Here is a 19,806-nt window from a genome sequence, read left to right as displayed (position 1 = left end):
ATGTAGCTTATAGCGAAAAGCAATGTTATTTTATTTCTTTTTATATACCCTAATCACTTCGCATTATCGGAAATCAACTCCTTTGATCGGGTCTTTTTCCAAAGCTCTAATTTATGAAGGTACTGCTAGAGAGTCTCACAATCATGCATGATATTTATAGTGAGATAAACTACTGTATCATCAACGAGTCTTACTGTGCTTTTAAGTGAGCCTGGCAGGTGACGGACATGTTAAGAAAAGGCAAGGCCTAAGGACATACCCTTGCGGTACCCTTGATACCAAAATGTGGCATATCTGATTGAAGACCTTCTGTTCATATTGTATTTAAAGGAAATATTTAACCCATATGGATGTTTTCCTATATATACCTAATTGAAATAGCTTGTAGACCAGACGATTGTGATCGACTTTGTCAAACGATTTGATAAAGTCCATTACTATTAGGTCTGTCTATTTACTAGCTTCAAGGTAATCAAAAATTCTTGACTAAAATTTAATAAAAATTGAGATTCACAACTGTGCTTTGAGCGGAAGCCATGCTGGAAGGAATTAAGCAAATTTTATTACCTAGATGATTAATAATATTTGATACTAAATCATGCCCCATCAGTTAGAAGCAATTGCAAGTAGAGAATAGGTTTGTGATTGCCGGCTTTGCTTTGTGGGCCCTTTATGTATACAGGGACAACGATAGCCGTCCTCCAATCTTGTGGAACACTGCTGGTACCAAGTGAAGACATGTAAATGTTAGTCTCATTTTTATAGAGGAGAGTGTTTAAGGTGTGGGCGGACATTGTGTTGTAAGCTGGTTTTTTTTATTATTATTATTATTATTCCCCTTCTGATGAATCTAAGTGAATTCTTTGCTTTTGATGTGATGTTATCAACATATTCTGACCAAATGAGATACATGTATTTACTTAGTGTGACGCTCAGATATTTAGCAGCGTCTCTAGTTTTCAGTGGGAGAGTGAGTGAGAGAGAGAGAGTGAGAGAGAGAGGACTTATTATTGTCAATAATTAGTTCCAGTCTTAATATCGAATATCTTAATACTGAAATATGAAAGAAAAGGTAAGCATATTACATGATATTCAGACGATGATGTGAACTTCTATAGATGACATTTTTATTTTTCACACTTATTGCATATGTGTCATACGATGACAACAAAATTGCATGCAGACATAAAATTAGCCTTTTTCTATATTCGAAATCATTTCCTGTTTATGTGCGACTGAAAATTAAAGAAAAGTAAAGAAATCGGTTGAAAACTTACCAGTTGAATGACTTCAATACAATGTAATACAAAACTGCCGTACAAATAACCACCTGCGGTTTATCTCACTATTCAATTAGCCACTTCCTTTAGCATAGTCACAGACATATCCGAATGATGGCGGTTGTATCACTGAAACCGAAAGTAACATTTTTTATATCCATCTCCATCGGTGGAATCTATCAGTTTACAAGTAAATTTATCCAGCCAATTTCTTCGTGAACGGTTGTTTTATGCATTGCTGTAGAAAAATGACCGTCCTATAACTTCCTCTACGTAATCTTAGCTGGCCAGTATTAACTTTAAGGGTCAAAGCTATCGTTTAAAAGATAGAGCAGTTATTCGCCATTAAAAGCTGACTCTGCTCAGCAAGTACTGTAACTCTACATTGCTTTTTGCAAGAATTATGGCCCCTTTTGGACTTACAAAATTATGGGTAGGACAGTACTTCTGTTATACAGAGACAGAAAGATCAGATGAGCGTCTGCACCCGCAAGCTGGTGCTCTTGTTATTATATATGCATCTGCACTTACAGCTGTTCTATAAATGATATAAATTTATTCTTCAGCTAGAGTAAAACTGAAAATTTCGTCCTTAAAGAATGTTTAAAACACAGATAACACACATGAAACTGATGTCACAAATGAGGTTCCCCCCACCTCCAATATTAACGTGTCTGTGGACACTATAATTGGACCTTCAGGTTTCATCGAAAACTAATGGAGTTTATATATGAGTATGTAGGTACTACATGTAGGTATGTGGTATCATCTAACATAAAACCATTGTTGTATGTTTTACAGGTTGTGTTTATTGGTATGTGCATCATGGCGCCAGTATGGGGGTTTATGGGAGATAAATATGGCAGACAAAAGGTTGGTGATTTTCTTGAATAAAAATACAAACTGAAACAGCAACAGTACTAAAGATTTTATTTTAGGCAGAGACAGTTGTCCATGTACTGGACTTTGCTGTGGCTGGCCTTTAAATACAATGTCATGTATATACAGTTTACAAACTGAATAAAATAATAAAACAAGACATTTATTCAAACAGAGCAAACACTATATACCGTATTTTGGTGCGTATAGGTAACACTTTTTCTACCCATTTTGCTGCCTGAAAAAGTTCCTGCGACTTATACGACAGAACATTGCCAGCAGAATTTTTTTTGGGCCTATTTTCTGACCATAGCTCTCGCAAAATTACGTGCATCTGTTACAAACGAACAAAATGGATAAAAAGTATCAATATCGGCGGCTTTTCAACCAATAGCCGTTATTTTCAATAAAATATATCGTAAATAACCCATACAGACTATTAAAATTACAAATGACTTTAATTCAATGATGTATTTTGCAGTTTGAATTACGTTAGTTTCTACTTTCATTTTACTGGACGCCATTGACAGGTACATGTACTCCGGGTTGGATAAAATCCGGACAGATCCGTCCTCCATTCCAAACATTGTTTATACTAATTCTTAGCGTAATAAAAAACTTGAAAGATAATTTTTATTTTTTATTTTTAAATAAAAGAAAAAACTCCAAAAAGAGATATTTTGTTAATCTTTTTACTCAGAATCAAAAGAACGCGGTTAATTACATGATGCGGAAAGGTGTTATAATTGCTGTGCAAACAATTCACACTTTAACTTGCATAATTGCAGAATGTAAACACAAACCGACTTCTGCCAATTAGTGTCAAAAAGCCGCTTTTCTTTGATTTGAGATGCAGTTTGTAACCGTTGGTACAAAACCGTTGGGATCGAAAATAACACTGCGATTTCCACCAATCAGGTTCTGATAATGATTCAGTCCGCGGCATCAATATGGCCGCCGCCATAACGTTTTTGCTGGTAAATATTGCTGGGGAAAAAATCTGAAATTTAACTGTGACTAATACGCTAGAACTTTAATTTTCGGACCATTTCCAGGGCAAAAATTAGATGCGTACTATACATTACCGCGACCTATACACACCAAAATATGGTAGAATAACACATGTACACAGACTAGTGTAGAAAAATGCTTCAGAATTCAGACATGCTAAGATTTAAAATATTCAAAACAAGCAGTAGAGCTTATGCGAAAAACCTTTCCGCAATATTTTCATGTTTATATCTCATAAAGTGCACTGTGTAGCATTCTTACATTCTAGAGGTCTACATTAGTTCCTTTGTTTGTCCTGTGGTACATTTCCCCATTATGTGTAGTTTGTATAGGTTTCAGCTAATCAGTGGGGTTTGGCTATAGCTTTACAAAACAATATGACTAATCAAATTTCTCTGTGAAAAGTATGGCCGCCTTCATTTCTAAATTGGTGCCAACCTACGAGGAATATTTTTGTGCCATCTAGGCAAATTTCAAAATACTTGATAATTAAATCTTCATTGTTCACATTCATTTTGTGACGTCATAATTTGTTACAAGCAAGAATTTCTTCTTCAGTTGCTTCAGTTGGAAATTTCATTTTTTTAGGCTGAATATAGGGAGGGCAAGATAGCTGAAACAACTTTTGGTGGTAATTACATATGTTTAATGCTCACTTTAAGAGAGAAATATGATTCAGAGGATTGTCTTTGGACTTGTCGCACCTTTGATGGATGAGAATGAGTGTAAAGATGCTTATAATGAAATGTGCATTATTTGCACTAATACACGAGTAAAAAAAACACAAGGTGAATACAAATACAAAATACAAATACATTTTGTATAACGCAAAAACTGTTTCAAAAATATTCTATTGCACTTCACACAGTCATGGGTTATTTACAGATTCCATTGTATGACATAAAGTCATTTAAGCAGTTTAACCATAAAAAACATTCTAGAGAGGTAGGTTCTCAGTTCTTTTGTGGAAGATTTTTCATCTTTCATATATTTAAGATCACTAGGAAGATTGTTCCACTATTCTGATGAACAAGAATATAAAGATTGTATATTTGTATAAAATTATGCCAAGATTAAATTAGTTTTTATCAAAAATACCAAATTTTGCAGGACTTTATTCTAAAGGACCAACATAAAGGAATGAACATAGTATCATTAAATGAAAGATACTATGTTTGGCTTGAAATTTTTTTCTGAAATTTTCTGAACACTTAAATACTGTAGATACTGAGGCTGTGTATCAGTTGAAATTATTGAAACAATATTCGTATCAATAAAAAATGATCAGTATTCGATAATATTATGTCATATGATATTCCAAAATTTAGAAGCGGTATATCGAGAAGCGTTATAACGGGTTTCGAGTGTATGCTTTAAAAAAACGAGAAAACATGTATTTCTTGATTAGTAATTAATTACGATGACTTTGTAAGTTTTGCAGATGGCATGTTAGATATCCTCTCGTTACAACACCATTATTAAGAAGAGAGTAACAAACAGAAATAATACAACAGGTGCAAATCGTATTTTTTCATTACGTAAATTATATCATACATGCTTCAGCATCGGAAAATTACCAGCGCAGTGTTTTGATTTCCTTAAAAACTCTCGGGTAAATTCCAGTCAGTGCGTGAAAAAAAAATAACCGGTGAAAAATTGGTTTCATCACATCACATGCTTAATTAACATAGGACACGTCATGATTTTCAGTGGGCGCCTTTGAAATTAGCAATCAAAACATAAATGATTTTTTGCATAGAAAAAGAGGTTAAAATGCTATTACTGTCTCGGCATAACAACAGTTGATTTAAGCTTGCAGAAATACACTAAAATGACAGTCAGAATATGTTACAAAAACTTTTTTTGTTCTTTTTAATTATTTGATATTTTGACCAATAGGACAAACTCAATACGATATAATAGTAATAATAACAACATTATTAATTGTGGATATATAAATATATTAGGTCAAAGACTAATTTTCAGCATGGTCAAGCATGTATACAACGGCATGTTCATAATGGTAAAAGAACATAATAATGGTTTAAGAAATCTAAAAATGGTGCAAAAACACAGTCACATTAATACAAAGGCATGTTAATATGGTAAAGATAAAGTGTGATGAAAGTGACTTACACATATTTACCTTAAAATGTACATTGTATATAAAGTAACACAGATAGTTAAAAATCTGGTCTTATGGTGTGCTGCCAGTGTATAAAATAACACGGTGAGTTAAAAATCTGGTCTTATGGTGTGCTACCAGTGTTTAAAGTAACACGGTGAGTTAAAAATCTGGTCTTATGGTGTGCTACCAGTGTTTAAAGTAACACGGTGAGTTAAAAATCTGGTCTTATGGTATGCTACCAGTGTTTAAAGTAACACGGTGAGTTAAAAATCTGGTCTTATGGTATGCTACCAGTGTTTAAAGTAACACGGTGAGTTAAAAATCTGGTCTTATGGTATGCTACCAGTGTTTAAAGTAACACGGTGAGTTAAAAATCTGGTCTTATGGCATGCTACCAGTGTATAAAGTAAGAGGGTGAGTTAAAAATCTGGTCTTATGGTATGCTACAAGTGTATGTCCACCTCAAACTTGTAGGATGATTTGAATTTTTGTAGACAGTCTGAAAGGCAAATCGATTTTGGGATACAATTTCAGATTATGGGTCTAGAATAGGCCAGTGATTTTCGAAAATTTTATCCTAGCTTTTGGCACAAAAAGCACACGATTTTCAGTAGATCTAGTCTGTCTTTCTATGTGATAAATGTTTCACTTAAGATATTCTGAACTAATGTTATTCAATGATTTATACATTAAAATTGCTATTTTAGAAGTGACTCTGTCAGCAAATGTCATCCATTTGAGTTCTGTGAAAAGTTGTTCAGATGGTGTGTCAAAGTCCTTACTGGTTTCCAAGTAGTTTCCAGACCCAAGTAGTTTTCCGGACTTTTTACCTTTTGTGCTGTATAGACTTTATGCCGTTGTAAATCTGGGTAACAATATCATATCATCTAGACCTTTGTTGCCTTTACATAGCAGCGAAAACCTAGAATTACCGAAGTTATTTATTATTTGAATATCCCGGTTGTTTTAACTTACTTAGATGTAATGTTTACACAAGAGATTGTCAACTGGAGGAGAATTCCAGTTACAGTGCGCATGCGCAGAAGCTGAGCACTGCTCATACTTGGCAACACTTGAGATGAATTTTATTGATACTTATTTTAAAATCCCTTTAATACATGAGTTACAGCTCAGTCTCTAGTTAATGTATGTTTTTGACCATGGAGCTGCAGGATTGAGTCTCAGAATTTCTCAAAAATGAAACATTCAACATTACAGAAGTAGAAACACCTTTTTTCACTTATTGCATTTAAAAAAAAATGGTGCATAAGAATAATATAAATTGTACCATTCAATTATTGTTCACTGCTAAAAAACACTTATGCCCAATTTAATATTTTATTCAATACTGAAATGTCTTGATTTCAAAATATCATGAATTGAAATCGTAACTTTCCCCCAATTGGTAAGCTAAGATATATAATTACTAGAGATGGCAACAAATATTCGAATATTCATTAATTACAGGAATATTCGAATACTGTTTCACTGTAAGTATTATGAGATCATGAAAAATGAATAAAAGCGAAATGTTTGTTTATCTCATTTGCCCAAATCCACTTCCATTATAATATGTGCGAAAATGGCTTATGTCGTTGTCAGATTGTCATTTTGTATATTCGTGTGCCTCGCTATGGTGATGACAGTGTATCCTGTAGTTAATATTGCTAATTGCTTACCTTCAGAAAATTTTATGGTTGTAGATTGAGGTAAATCCGTTACAACTTGCCTTGTTTTCGATAGGTGCGAACCGCGTGTAATTAAAAATCATCAGACAGCACTCTAACTAATGACTTGGATTTTAATCAAAGTCGATAAAAGATGTACTGAAGTAAAGAAAAATGTCAAAAGTGTAGAAAACAAGTCAAATATGAAGTATATGTTTTTAGTTGTCCAGTTGATATGACGAATAAATGCATTTCTTAACATTTTTCTAAAATTAGTACTCGATGTTCAGACAAAGAGTAAAATTAAGCTAAACATACAAGCGATATCCGACAGGAAGTCAGCTGCATGTAATATGCGTGGTGAGAACCTTACTTATATGAGGGCTATGTCCCTGTAAGAAATGATTAAAACCTATATGTTAATGAAGGCAGATTTTAATTTATATTCCAAAAGATGAACATGCAATGAGAACGATTATTCAGTCTTAATTCGTCAATATCTGAATAACTTCGGTGTAAACCTAAAAGAGTAGATGACCCTTGTTTTTGGAGTCACTTGAGCAAAGGTCAAAGTCACTGAGGCCTGAACATAGAAAACTCTTTCCAATCAATAACTTGAGAACCACTTAACCCAGAATGTTGAAACTTAATAGGATGATTGGACATGCAGCGTATATGACCTCTACTAATTTTGGGGTCACTTGATTAAAGGTCACAGGGGTCTGAACATGGAAAACCGTTTCCAATACATAACTTGAGAACCACTTGCCCAGAATGTTGAAACTGAACGGGATGATTGGATCTGCCAAGTAGATGATCCCTATTGCAGCCAACTATCAGTGTCTCTTTGAATTTCACTCCTGTCCCCTATTGACTCCTTGCCTATACGACTATGCATTGGGGAAGACATGCGCTTTTCTTCAAAAGCATCTTCTAGTTTCACTTGTTTGTTGGGATTTAATTTCTTGGATTGTCTTGGTCATGCAGTCCTTGAAAAAATTAGTTCCCTATAAGTGTTAAAGATTTCACAGTACATCTGTATCTTTGATTAGTGGTCAAATTCGATAACTTTAAGATTTCTAGGTTTCATTCATTTTCAAAAGAGGACAAAATTTTAATGTAAATGTTGAAGTGTAAGTATCAAAATGCAAATATCTTTCTTTTATGTTGACTCCAAGTTGTAGACTAGGTATATTTTTGTGTTTATTCAGTATTTTATTTCCTTCTGTGTGTACAAATGTCCCAGTTATCTAACTATAGAGGTTTTATTTTCTGTTTAGTGTGAAAAGCCTTTTCATAGATTAAACTTTTTGATTCTTGTTTACTTAAATAGTTTTGGGTTTATTTTACTAGGTGTTTTTTTCTTCTTTCTAAATTCAGCCTGTTGAACTTAATCAACACAAAGTGTATGATTATATGATTATTTGTGTGACATATTTTTTCTGGGAAGGATAACAGTAGGGGGAGGGGGAGATAGGGCGAAATCGAAAGGAAACATACCCCCCCCCCCCCATTTTTAGCTCATCTGATTTTTTGAAAAAAAATGATGAGTTATTGTCATCACTTGAGCGGTTGTCGGCGTCGGCGTCTGCGTCGGCGTTGCCTGGTTAAGTTTTATGTTTAGGTCAGCTTTTCTCCTAAACCATCAAAGCTATTGCTTTGAAACTTTGAATACTTGTTCACCATCATAAGCTGACCCTGTATAGCAAGAAACATAACTCCATCTTGCTTTTTGCAAGATTTATTGCCCCTTTTGTACTTAGAAAATATCTAATTTCTTGGTTAAGTTTTATGTTTAGGTCAACTTTTCTCCCAAACTGTCAAAGCTATTGCTTTGAAACTTGGAATACTTGTTCACCATCATAAGCTGACCCTGTACAGCAAGAAACATAACTCCATCTTGCTTTTTGCAAGATTTAAGTTTAGGTCAGCTTTTATCCTAAACTATCAAAGCTATTGCTTTAAAACTTGCAACACTTGTTCACCATCATAAGTTGACTCTGTACAGCAAGAAACATAACTCCATCCTGCTTTTTGCAAGATTTATGGCCCCTTTTGGACTTAGAAAATATCAGATTTCTTGGTTAAGTTTTATGTTTAGGTCAACTTTTTCTCTTAAACTATCAAAGCTATTGCTTTGAAACTTGCAACACTTGTTCACCATCATAAGCTGACCCTGTACAGCAAGCAGCGTATATCCATCCTGATTTTTGCAATAATTATTGCCCCTTTTGGACTTAGAAAATCATTTTCTTGGTTGAGTATTATGTTTAAGTCAACTTTTCTCATAAACTATCAAAGCTATTGCTTTAAAACTTGCAACAGTTTTTCACCATCATAAGTGGACACTGTACATCAAGAAACATAACTCTATCCTGCTTTTTGCAAGAATGATGGCCCTTTTTAGACTTAGAAAATCATAGGTAGGACAATATTTCTATTACACAAAAAAAATCAGATGAGCGTCAGCACCCGCAAGGTGGTGCTCTTGTTTTACTTACTACATTTTGTTGATAAAAAACAATGTCAGTTGAGTTGCCTTTCCCCAACCTCCCTTAAATTTTTTTTTGGGGGGTGGGGAGGTGTGTGAAAAAATGTCTTCTTTCTGCTGATAAAACAGCCATTAGGGGGTATTAATCATATTTAGTGATAGCTTTAGTATCTAGGCCAGTTTGTTAATAGCTATAAATCTTACTTGTATTTAAGTACAGCTGAAACTCTGTATTTCCAGTTTGCTTATCACAAAATTCTGGCTATCTCAAGACTTTTTTAAGTCCCCTCATGAAAAAGCATGCACAAAATATCATTGTAAGTAGAATTTTTTGGTGTATAACTGGCAATCTCCTGGAATTTGAGATACCAGGTTTGAACTGTATTCTTGTAGGTGCACTATTTCATTTCATTAAATGCAAAGAAGAAATCTTGTCAGAATGGAGCAGGTGTTTCATAATCTAAATTTAGCATATTTCTTAGGGTGTAACGATATGCTAGTCTCACGATACAATACATATCGGGATACAGATGCAACGATACGTTACATATCGCAATACAAAATGAGTACGATAAGTAAGCATTCATGTGACAAGATGACAAAATGTTCCTGCACTTGAAAAGTAAATGAAATTTTGCTTTAAAGTTAAAAAAACTGTTATAAATGATACATTTGTTTAGTTACTATCTTTAACACTGATTGTATGAAAGTTTTCATTCAATGTTTCTTCTTTTCACTTTATCGTTTCAGTATCATGAAACAGGCCTTTGATACGATATGCGTATCGCCAGACTAAGGTATCGTGATGCAGTGAATTTTGATATATCATTACACCATTAATACTTTTATTATAAGAAAGGTTTATTCCAGTCTTGTAAATACCTTGTCACCTAGGTAAATGGTGGTCAGTACATCTTTCTGCCATTGTGTTACCAGGAGTGTATTTCTGTCCGTGTAGAACACCAGTTTCTGAGGACAGTAACAGTTCTCTATATTTAGTGTTCCAATTGTTACTCCGTCACGATTTACAAGGTGTATTGTCCCCACTTCCCAGTTCCAGTCAGCAACAAACAGCATCCCATTACCCACACATACAATCCCATGTGGTCGTTCCACTTTATATCTGAACTTTTCTTCCTTGTCAGTTGTAATTCCTAGCACTACTTTTCTGTTTGGATCAGAAATGTAAATGAGGGAAGAATCTGGGTCTACTGCAATGTAAGTAGCTCTTTCAAACATGTTGTCACCCTTAATAGTCCTCTCTATTACACCGTCAATATTTATGATGAGAATTTGATGAGGATTTTGTGTTGCCACGTAGATCTTGTTACTATGGAATGCTATTCCACAGCATTTTGCTCCTGTATCAATCTTTTTGCCAAGATTGATTTGTCTTTTGTTTTCAGTACTGTCTAACTCCACAGAGACAAAATAAATCTTTTTTGCCATAGGGAAGTTAACAAGGAACATGTTGTTTTCTGTTTTTGCCATGTCTCTTGGTTTGTCCTCACAATTCAGCTCTCCTTTGAAGTCTCCACAGGGTGCAAATACCTTTAGTTTTGTGTTTTCAAAATCAGCCAAAAGAAGATAGCCATCATCAAGTTGTCCAATTCCTGTGATTCCGCAAGCTGTTTGATCACTAGGAACCCGAACAGTCATTTGGCAGTGTGACTGTATTGGGATACTTGGTGCTGAATCAGTCTCCTTTCTCTCCACCATTTGCTGGTACTCCTCTAGGCTTCTAGTAGAATGATGTCTGTGTCTTCTTTCAGGTGAACCATCCATTCTTCTGTAGATTGTGGAAGCTTCAGTTTTCATTTTTAGAGCTTCAGTGGTTTCCATGGAAGCAGATTCAGACTGAGCCCTTGATCTGTTGCCCTTCATTCCTTCTTTCCCTTCAACCTGTCTTTCAGACTGTGTCCTTTGTCTGCTTGAAGTGCTGGAGAACATTGTCTTCACTTTTGTGACATCAGCAGCTTGTTCTGATGTAGCAGTTGCTTCAGGAAACGTCTCAGTGTTCAGTTTAGGAATTTGTGTTGGGTAAAAGTACTTCTGCACTTCAGAGTATATAGTGTTCAAAGATTTCAGGGTTTCTTCGAATTGATGTAAAGTGTCACTAACATAATGCTCTGCTTCAAAGTCATGTTCCATAGTTTTCAGGTATGCCATATGACATTCCTCATTTTTTGAGCTGAGGAGTTCTTCATGCTTTTTCAGACAGTTTTTTAGCAGGGCCACTTTGTTCAGTTGCTCAACACTTGAGGCAGCTGCCTGTTTATTTAACTCCATTTGGTGTTTTCCTATTTCATTTATGGCATTTTGTAAATTGTTCTTCTCCTGTTCAAGTTGTTCTCTCCTTTTCTTCATATGACCTTTCATGTAATCAACTTTTTTACCAATTTTGTCTTCTAGTTCATTTTTAGCTTTGTTCATTTTCTCTAGTTCAAGTTGCATTCTGTTTACCCAGTCTTGTTCTCTTTCTGCTGTTGTCTTACTTGCAAGATCTACTTCTTGGCATGTTTTCTCCAGTTTTCTTACTATTTCATCACTTTGTGACTTCAGTTTCTCTGCTTCCTGTAGCAAGTCCTCGGTACTTGTCACAGAATTCTTGCATTCTCCGTGACTGGAATTTTTACATTGTTTGCAGCACAACTCTGTATGTCTTTCACAATAAAATGTGTGCTCGTCTTGATGTAAACATGGTATATGTATCAGACTATCTTGAGGTAAAAGACACTGCATTCCATGGTGTGATGTGCTGTCAATTTTTTGATGGATTGTGAGACAATTCAGACAGAAGTTTTGCTTGTCTATAATGCAGAAGACTACTGCCTGCTGTTTGCTGCAGATATCACAAGTAGTGGGATCCTCGGCCATTTGGAGTAATGAAAGTATTACAGATTCTCCTGCTTATAAGTCAGAATTTTCTTGGAATCTTGCATCTCTTTCAGTGTTCATGGACCTAATTCATCTGCAGAAGAAAAGAAAAAAAAGGAACTGTAAAATCTTTTTGTGGTGAGCAGAAAACTTTAATGTGGTTTTGGCAAAACATGCTGTTTGAAAGGAATATGATTTATTTTGCTTTTAAAGCCCTGCTCTGTGGGTATTCAAATTCTGTAGTGAGTATGCAACCCATGATTACAATAGTTAACAGTTAACGGCCACGCGCCACACTTTAGCACGCAAAACCACAGATATTTTATATAGAATTTTATATGAAATAGACTCTTATATTTTGACAGGCGTCGCTGTTCGTAGTCCGAATTTTCATGCTTTTTCAGTGACAAGTTAAGGTTAAAAGGTAGGGCTGGAGCAGGTCTTTAAATATCAGTTATTGTGAATTTTATTTGTTCTCTTTGAGTTACTGTTTGATCCCCAAATCTGGAACAATGGCTTTGCTTGATTTCTCTTAATAAATATGAGACAGTACCATTCATATTTTACATCAAGGGTGGAAATGACACGTTAAATTTTCAAAATATTTTGATTAGTTTTGTATTGATTGTTGGCAAAAAAAGTTTGGTAGGATATTTTCCCTTGTAACTTTGGAATTTTGAAGACTCAAAGGCTTTGTTATATCTGAAACAAAATAAATATAAAAGGGTGGATCAGACTGCTGTAGGGGAGGAGGAGGCCGAAAAATTATGGTGGTATTGGCCTGTGAAAAGTATGATTTAGTCAGGGAAAAGTCAGAGAAAAGTTGGTGAATTCCATTTTCTCAACTAAGTGGCAACCATGTTTTTTATTGTTGGATCATTATAAAACCTCCAGGATGTCTAAGCATAAAACACAACATTTCTCTATGGGCAGCGGTAACTGCCAAAATTAGTAAATATACAATCCATTCCTAAACAAGTCAGTCAGTGCAGTGCACTTCAACACCTTCTAATCTAAAATTCAACCCCCTCCAATATATTTGCATTCAACGCATTGCATTTTGAGACCATTTAATACAGAACTTCATTCCATTCATTTAAACATGGAACGATGCATTGAAAAACTTGTTGCGATGCACCGTAATATGAAATCATCCAACAAAACATAATACCATGCAGCTCAATGTGAAGCCGTTTAACACAACATGAGTACGTGCAGTGTAAAGTGAAATGATTTATTACAACTTGACGCCGTCTAATGCATATTGAAACCACTCTGTGTAATCAAGGGCGGTGTATAAAAACTTGATGCCATGCAGTCCAATGTGAAGACCTTTACCGCAACATGAGTATGTGCAGTGTAAAATGAAACGATTCATTAAAGCTTGGCGCTGTCTAATGCATACTGAAACAGTGTTGTGTGATTTGGAGCAGCTTATCAAAATTTGACGCCATGCAGCCATTAACGAAACACGAGTACATGCATTCTAAAAGGTTAATAAGACTATCAGTTCATAAGTTTGCCCTGTTATAAGTATAGATTCTGGATCAGTTTTACATAAAAATATCTTAAAATTTGTCCTAAAACTGACCTTGAGGTAAAATTCTAACATTTAATTTTAAACAGTTCCTGCGATTTATCTCAGTATTACAAGGGACCTTATGTCTGTGAAACGAAACACCTTTCTTCTTAGAGTTACTCATTAATAATATAAAATCAATGTTAACATGTTTATGCTTCAAGACAGAATGTCTAAATTACATGTACTTCACTGTACAATGTTTTGTCAATGTTTGTTTGTTTGTTTTTTGGGGTGGGTGGTTGGGTAGATCTAACTGTGCTGCAGTTTTTGAACAGTATTTCATTTAAGTTGGTCAGTCAGTTTCCTGGATTTCATACAAGTATTAACTTTATCTCCACAAGTACCTGCTACGCTCGCTCGGTTCATAACAGGCCTGGATCCAGGGCCGGGCCAAGTGGGCCCGTGCCCTCTCTCTCCCCCCCCTCCCAGTTGGCTGAGAAGTGACCTATACTCATGAAAGATTCATCCTACTATTTTGGCAAAGGAATATTTTTTTCTCAAAATTTAGACCCAGAAACGCACCAGAGACCACCATGTCATACCTGTATTTCAAAATGTTCTAGGGGGAGAGCCCCTGACCACCCAATCAAGAAGAGAGTACCGTATTTACCCTAAGTCTTGGGACAGCATAAAATAATTATTTTTTTCACTGTCCCAAGACTTATTTCCCGAAAAATAATTATTTTTAAAAGTGTCCCAAAAATATGGACACAATTCTCGGTCATTGGGTAACATCCCCCACCCAACCGTGTTGAAAGCGAAAAAATAAACGTTTAACGATTATCGGTAATTATTCTGTTGATAAACAAAGTAATTGGCCTTGTTTTCATCATCAATTAACACCCCTCAAAGAGCTAAAAGTGTGTCGGTATCATGACATTAGAAGTGGAGATCAAAGCGGTATAGTTTCCCCGAGATTTTCATGGCATTACGTCATGTTTTCGCGCCAAGTTGTACATCACTGTTTGATCGTACCGCCTCAGTTCTTTAAAGAGCTGAGAAGTAGATCTAGTGTTATGAAAATCAATGAAAAAAACTTCTTTTTAATTTGTTAAAGTGAATGTGCAATATCCCGTATAAATTGACAGGTAAACGTGTCAAACTATAATAGCGGATATCTTACCTCTGTGACCTATTTGCCCTCAAGGAAATTTCAAAACGGTTTGAGAAGAATATCTTGTTATAAAGTGTCATGTCAAAAAATACATGTACATGCACAAAGATGCATTCAAAAAAAACCGCAACAACATCATTGTTTTTGTTTCTTTAAACCGCGTCCCGATTTTCTATTTACGTTCACGAGGTCACGTAACAGAAATCTGTTTGCCAAAAATCGTTTTACTTCATATTTTTAAATTGCTGCCGCTTTTTCATTATTTAAGATTTTTCTATTCTGTTTTTTGCACTTTGTGGTCAAAAGTCTGAATTTTATGCCTATAGTTTGCATCATTTATTTACTTTTAGAAAGAAATAAGTATTTAGGATCGCGCTCTTTGAAATTTTGCAAGTAATTTTATGAAAATTCGACCGTTTTTATAGAATTTTGCCTACATTTCTGTCGATACCTTTTTAAAATCGTTATAGAATTCAAATTATATTACTTTTCAATCTACGTTGAAAATCTGAAGCGATAAAATCAAAAAATGAATGTGTGACGCGCGTTTTTTGTATACGTGTCAATAAACAAAAGTAACGGCGTTGTAAGTTAGACATTACGATAGGTCGCACGTGCTCGTGGAACGCAAAATTACCGGCATGGCTTTTTGATAGCTGTACGATTCGCGGGTAAATTCCAGTCAGTGGTAAATAAAAATAACTAACTAACGGAAAACGGACTTCCTGGCTGCAGTAAAAAAAAATATACAACACTTAACTGGTATGGTAAAGAAAACACTTTACTGTCAAAAGAATATCCAGTAAAAACACGACACGATAATGTTAAAAAAATAATCTTTGGTTCTTATAATTATTTGACATTATGATTGATACAAAAACCATACAATGTATAATAACGGTATTTGACTTACATCATGAATCAGTAACAACCATAGTCCCAACACTTAGGGACGAAAAATATGCTGAGAAAATACATGTCCGAAAAATTAGGGACAAGAAAAATAATTATTTTTCCAGATTTTAAGGGTGTCCCAAGATTTAGGGTGTCCCAAGACTTAGGGTAAATACGGTAATATACTCCTACAATACCTCAAAATTTAGACATAAAAATGCACCAGAGGCCACCATTTCATGCCTGTATTTAAAACATTTCCAGGGGAGAGTCCCCTGATCTCCAACCAATAGGAGGGGAGTACACACACCAATAAATGCACCTGAGGATACCATTTCATACCTGTATTTCAAATAAATCCCTGGGGAAGTCCCCCCCCCCCCCCCCCGAGTTCCCTAACATTGGCAAAGGCACTCCACTCCAATACCTTGCTATGCGCCTCGGGGGGTGATGTCTTCGTTCAAAACTGGTGCCCCCTCCCCCTCCCTACTCCCGTCAAAAATTTCTGGATCCGGCCCTGAATCCCCTTACAGGTTGTATGAAATCCATGTTAACATTGATTTTATATTATTAATAATTAACTCTGGAATTTTTTAGTGTTAATTTTGTCATTATTATTTCTATTACTGAGTCTGTTTCACGAATCATACTTCTCACAAAGTTTAAACTAAGAAGAAAGATGTTTCCCGAAAATAAGGTCCCCTTTAATACTGAGATAAATCGCAGGAACTGTTTGAAATTAAATGTTAGAATTTTACCACCAAGTCGGTTTTAGGACAAAATTTAAGATATTCTTATGAAAACATATCCAGAATCTATATTTATAACAGGTCAAACTTATGAACTGATACTGTCTTACTAATCTTTTACAATGCACGCACTCGTGTTTCGTTAAACGGCTCACATTTGGATGCATGGCATCAAATTTTGATACGCCGCTCCAAGTCACACAACACGGCTTCAGTATGAATTAGACAGCGCCAAGCTTTAATGAATCGTTTCGTTTTACACTGCACGAATTCATGTTGTGTTAAACGTCTTCAATTTGGACTGCATGGCATCAAGTTTTTATACACCGCTCTTAATTACGCAGAGCAGTTTCAATATGCATTAGATAGCGTCAAGTTGTAATAAATCATTTCACTTTACACTGCACGTACTCATGTTGTGTTAAACGGCTTCACATTGAGCTGCATGGTATCATGTTTTGTTGGATGATTTCATATTACGGTGCATCGCAACAAGTTTTTCAATGTATCTTTCATGTTTAAATGGATGGAATGAAGTTTTGTATTAAATGGTCTCAAAATGTAATGCGTTGAAATGCAATTATATTGGATGGGATGGAATTTTAGACTAGACAGCGTTGAAATGCACTGCACTGACTGACTTGTTTAGGAATGGATTGTATATTTACTAATTTTGGCGGTAACCGCCGCCCATATTTCTCTTCAATGTTTTTCATTTGTTTAAAATTTAGAATAAATAATTTTCAAAATGGTTCATAGGCCAAAATTTTATACAGGGCTTATATATATTTAGCAATAAAATTTACAAGGTATTGCAAAATAAAGCCGAAATTCCTGAAAAATATTACAAACTTTTTGGATCAGACAGTGATTAAATCACTCTCAAAATCAGATTTTGTGGAATGATACAAAGAAGAAATCCATAGATATTAGTTTTCGACAATGAGTCAGAGTACTATACTGAATAAATTAGCTATTTGCAATTGATATCAATGAAGCATCTATTTTAACAATGATCTGTCTGTAAATAAAATGAACATAATTTCTTATCCTTTAGCCTGCTAGCTGCAAGTGATTCTGCCTTTGCGACCAGTGCAGATCAAGATTATCCTGCACATCCGTGCAGTCTGATCATGATCCGCACTGTTCGCAATTCAGTCAGTGTCATTTTGGTATGCACCCCTTTTAACAGTCGATGGTACTGCCCAAATTGGAAGATGGACAAGTTCATTATATAGAAATTTTTTTTTTTTTTTTTTTTTCACACTTACTGAATAATAATTTGTATCTACCTGCTGGCAACTAAAGATTAGTACAACCATGATATTTTACCCCATGTTTCTTTACTTGTCATTGAAATAAAATTCTTTAAAATTACACTTTCTGAAAACATTTCAATGATGCTATTAATAAAAGTACAAAGTCAGATAATAAAGGAAGTTACAGTATTAGTCAACTTATTATCTTAAATGTTGTGATATTCAAGTAGAAAACTCTTTACATAGAAAATTAATAGTTCATAAAACAGATTAAATGATATGAATATTTTACCTTCGAATATTTACCTTCGTAACCTCATTTAACATGTCTGATTTGTTCAGTGTCACTGTTAACCGTATATAAAGAAAGATACACTGAAGCACTTTAAAAACGTCACATCCTTACATGGCAGTTATTTCATTCTCGCTACTTACCATATTCCAATATTTTGATATAGTTCTACCTCTGTTATTCATTAAATCTGATCCAGTGACATTGTTTCCAGATAAATCTAATCCAAATATGAACTTCATCAAAGACAGTCATGCTTCGTTTAGCACAAAAAAATTAATTATTACCCTTATTTTTAATGCATAATTCATAACCAAATAAGATAAATCTCCTTGTATACATAGAATGGGGTGTTCTTAAAGTCCTTGAGTGTATAATATTATGTGTAATGCATTTTGCGTATTATGTTACATTGATTATTGAAAGAACAGCACTGCAACTTATCCTTAACCTTTACACACTTACATCATGACCTTAACACAGATGTTGTATTGATTATAATAATGCAGCTACCAGATTTGTTAAATTATTGGTTAAAGATCAGGAGAGATGATAAACATACAATTAAGGAAAATAAAGAAAAACAAAACATCGAGACATCAAACTTTCGTTACCTTACTGTAATCCAAATAAAAATCTCATATTACTGTAATACCCACATTTATATATGTAGGTCAGTTATGGTGAAGTTCTACTTTCATTTTCTGTTTCTATTCCTAGAAAAAGGCTGGTTGTTGGGGTATGGAGATGTTTATCAGATTTTATGAAACATTATCTGTGATGTTTACATACATCTTGTAAATAGACTAAAGTCATCATTTGTCCCTGTTTTATGATAAAGTTATCATGTTATCACCAAGTTTTAAATTTCTATAATATGTTAATGGTTTCCACCTGTTTGATATTTTATTCAGTTATAGCAAGGATGGTGTGACAAATTGTTCCCTTTGTAGGAAAAATGTGTACATTTTCAAAATTTTGGGGACAAGAATTTTTGAAATAAATCAGTAGAAGTGGGCCTAAAAAAATTCTTTGTTTCCAGTAACATGCTAAAAAAATTAGGGTAGATTGGAACTTTTTATGCCCCCGAAGGGAGGCATATAGTTTTTGAACCGTCTGTCGGTTTGTCGGTCTGTCAGTCTGTCGGTCTGTCAGTCTGTCCGCAATTTTCGTGTCCGGTCCATATCTTTGTCATCGATGGATGGATTTTCAAATAACTTGGCATGAATGTGTACCACAGTAAGACGATGTGTCGTGCCCAAGACCCAGGTCCGTAGCTCAAAGGTCAAGGTCACACTTAGACATTAAAGGATAGTGCATTGATGGGCGTGTCCGGTCCATATCTTTGTCATCGATGGATGGATTTTCAAATAACTTGGCATGAATGTGAACCACAGTAAGACGACGTGTCGCGCGCAAGACCCAGGTCCGTAGCTCAAAGGTCAAGGTCACACTTAGACATTAAAGGATAGTGCATTGATGGGCGTGTCCGGTCCATATCTTTGTCAACCATGGATGGATTTTCAAATAACTTGGCATGAATGTGTACCACAGTAAGACGACGTGTCGCGCGCAAGACCCAG

At 34.9% G+C, this 19,806-nt stretch overlaps 2 protein-coding genes across 10 annotated transcripts in view; one reads left to right on the top strand and one right to left on the bottom strand.

Moving 5' to 3' along the window:
- The window catches only part of LOC123534763 (putative transporter SVOPL), a 146,662-nt gene that overhangs the window by 39,613 nt on the left and 87,243 nt on the right, over window positions 1–19,806 (top strand). For both annotated transcript variants that reach the window (XM_045317171.2, XM_045317170.2), the window contains exon 5: window positions 2,082–2,153. In XM_045317171.2, the coding sequence (XP_045173106.2) occupies window positions 2,082–2,153 (72 nt within the window). The remainder of the gene's footprint in view (window positions 1–2,081; window positions 2,154–19,806) is intronic.
- On the bottom strand, window positions 1,279–18,979 carry LOC123534762 (uncharacterized). Of its 8 annotated transcripts, XR_008366558.1 has the most exons (4): window positions 18,367–18,692; window positions 10,339–12,427; window positions 6,978–7,954; window positions 4,543–6,220 (listed from the first exon to the last, which is right to left on the bottom strand). XR_008366558.1 is itself a non-coding variant. In XM_053520323.1 (3 exons), the coding sequence occupies exons 2-3, from the start codon at window positions 12,331–12,333 to the stop codon at window positions 1,407–1,409; spliced, it is 1,998 nt and encodes a 665-aa protein (XP_053376298.1). In that variant the 5' UTR covers window positions 12,334–12,427; window positions 18,367–18,691; the 3' UTR covers window positions 1,279–1,406. The 8 variants fall into 8 exon arrangements, 7 of the variants coding, with proteins under 7 accessions (XP_053376298.1, XP_045173101.2, XP_045173099.2 ...); XM_053520323.1 differs by lacking the exons at window positions 4,543–6,220; window positions 6,978–7,954 and adding an exon at window positions 1,279–1,409 and having other exon boundaries at window positions 18,367–18,691; XM_045317166.2 differs by lacking the exon at window positions 18,367–18,692 and adding an exon at window positions 18,838–18,979 and having other exon boundaries at window positions 4,543–7,954.

This window comes from Mercenaria mercenaria, chromosome 12 (assembly GCF_021730395.1).
Source record: "Mercenaria mercenaria strain notata chromosome 12, MADL_Memer_1, whole genome shotgun sequence".
Classification (NCBI taxonomy): domain Eukaryota; kingdom Metazoa; phylum Mollusca; class Bivalvia; order Venerida; family Veneridae; genus Mercenaria; species Mercenaria mercenaria.
The sequence above is the reverse complement of the archived record's forward strand: the minus strand, read 5'-3'. Positions and strand labels throughout refer to the sequence as shown.

Excerpts from the sequence above, each read along its gene's own strand:
- LOC123534762 (XM_045317166.2), bottom strand. The coding sequence starts at position 12,333 with ATGGCCGAGGATCCCACTACTTGTGATATCTGCAGCAAACAGCAGGCA. Across the intron at positions 7,955-10,338 it reads CCATTTACCTAGGTGACAAG|GACTGCATGACCAAGACAAT; the intron begins GTATTTACAAGA and ends AATTTTTTCAAG.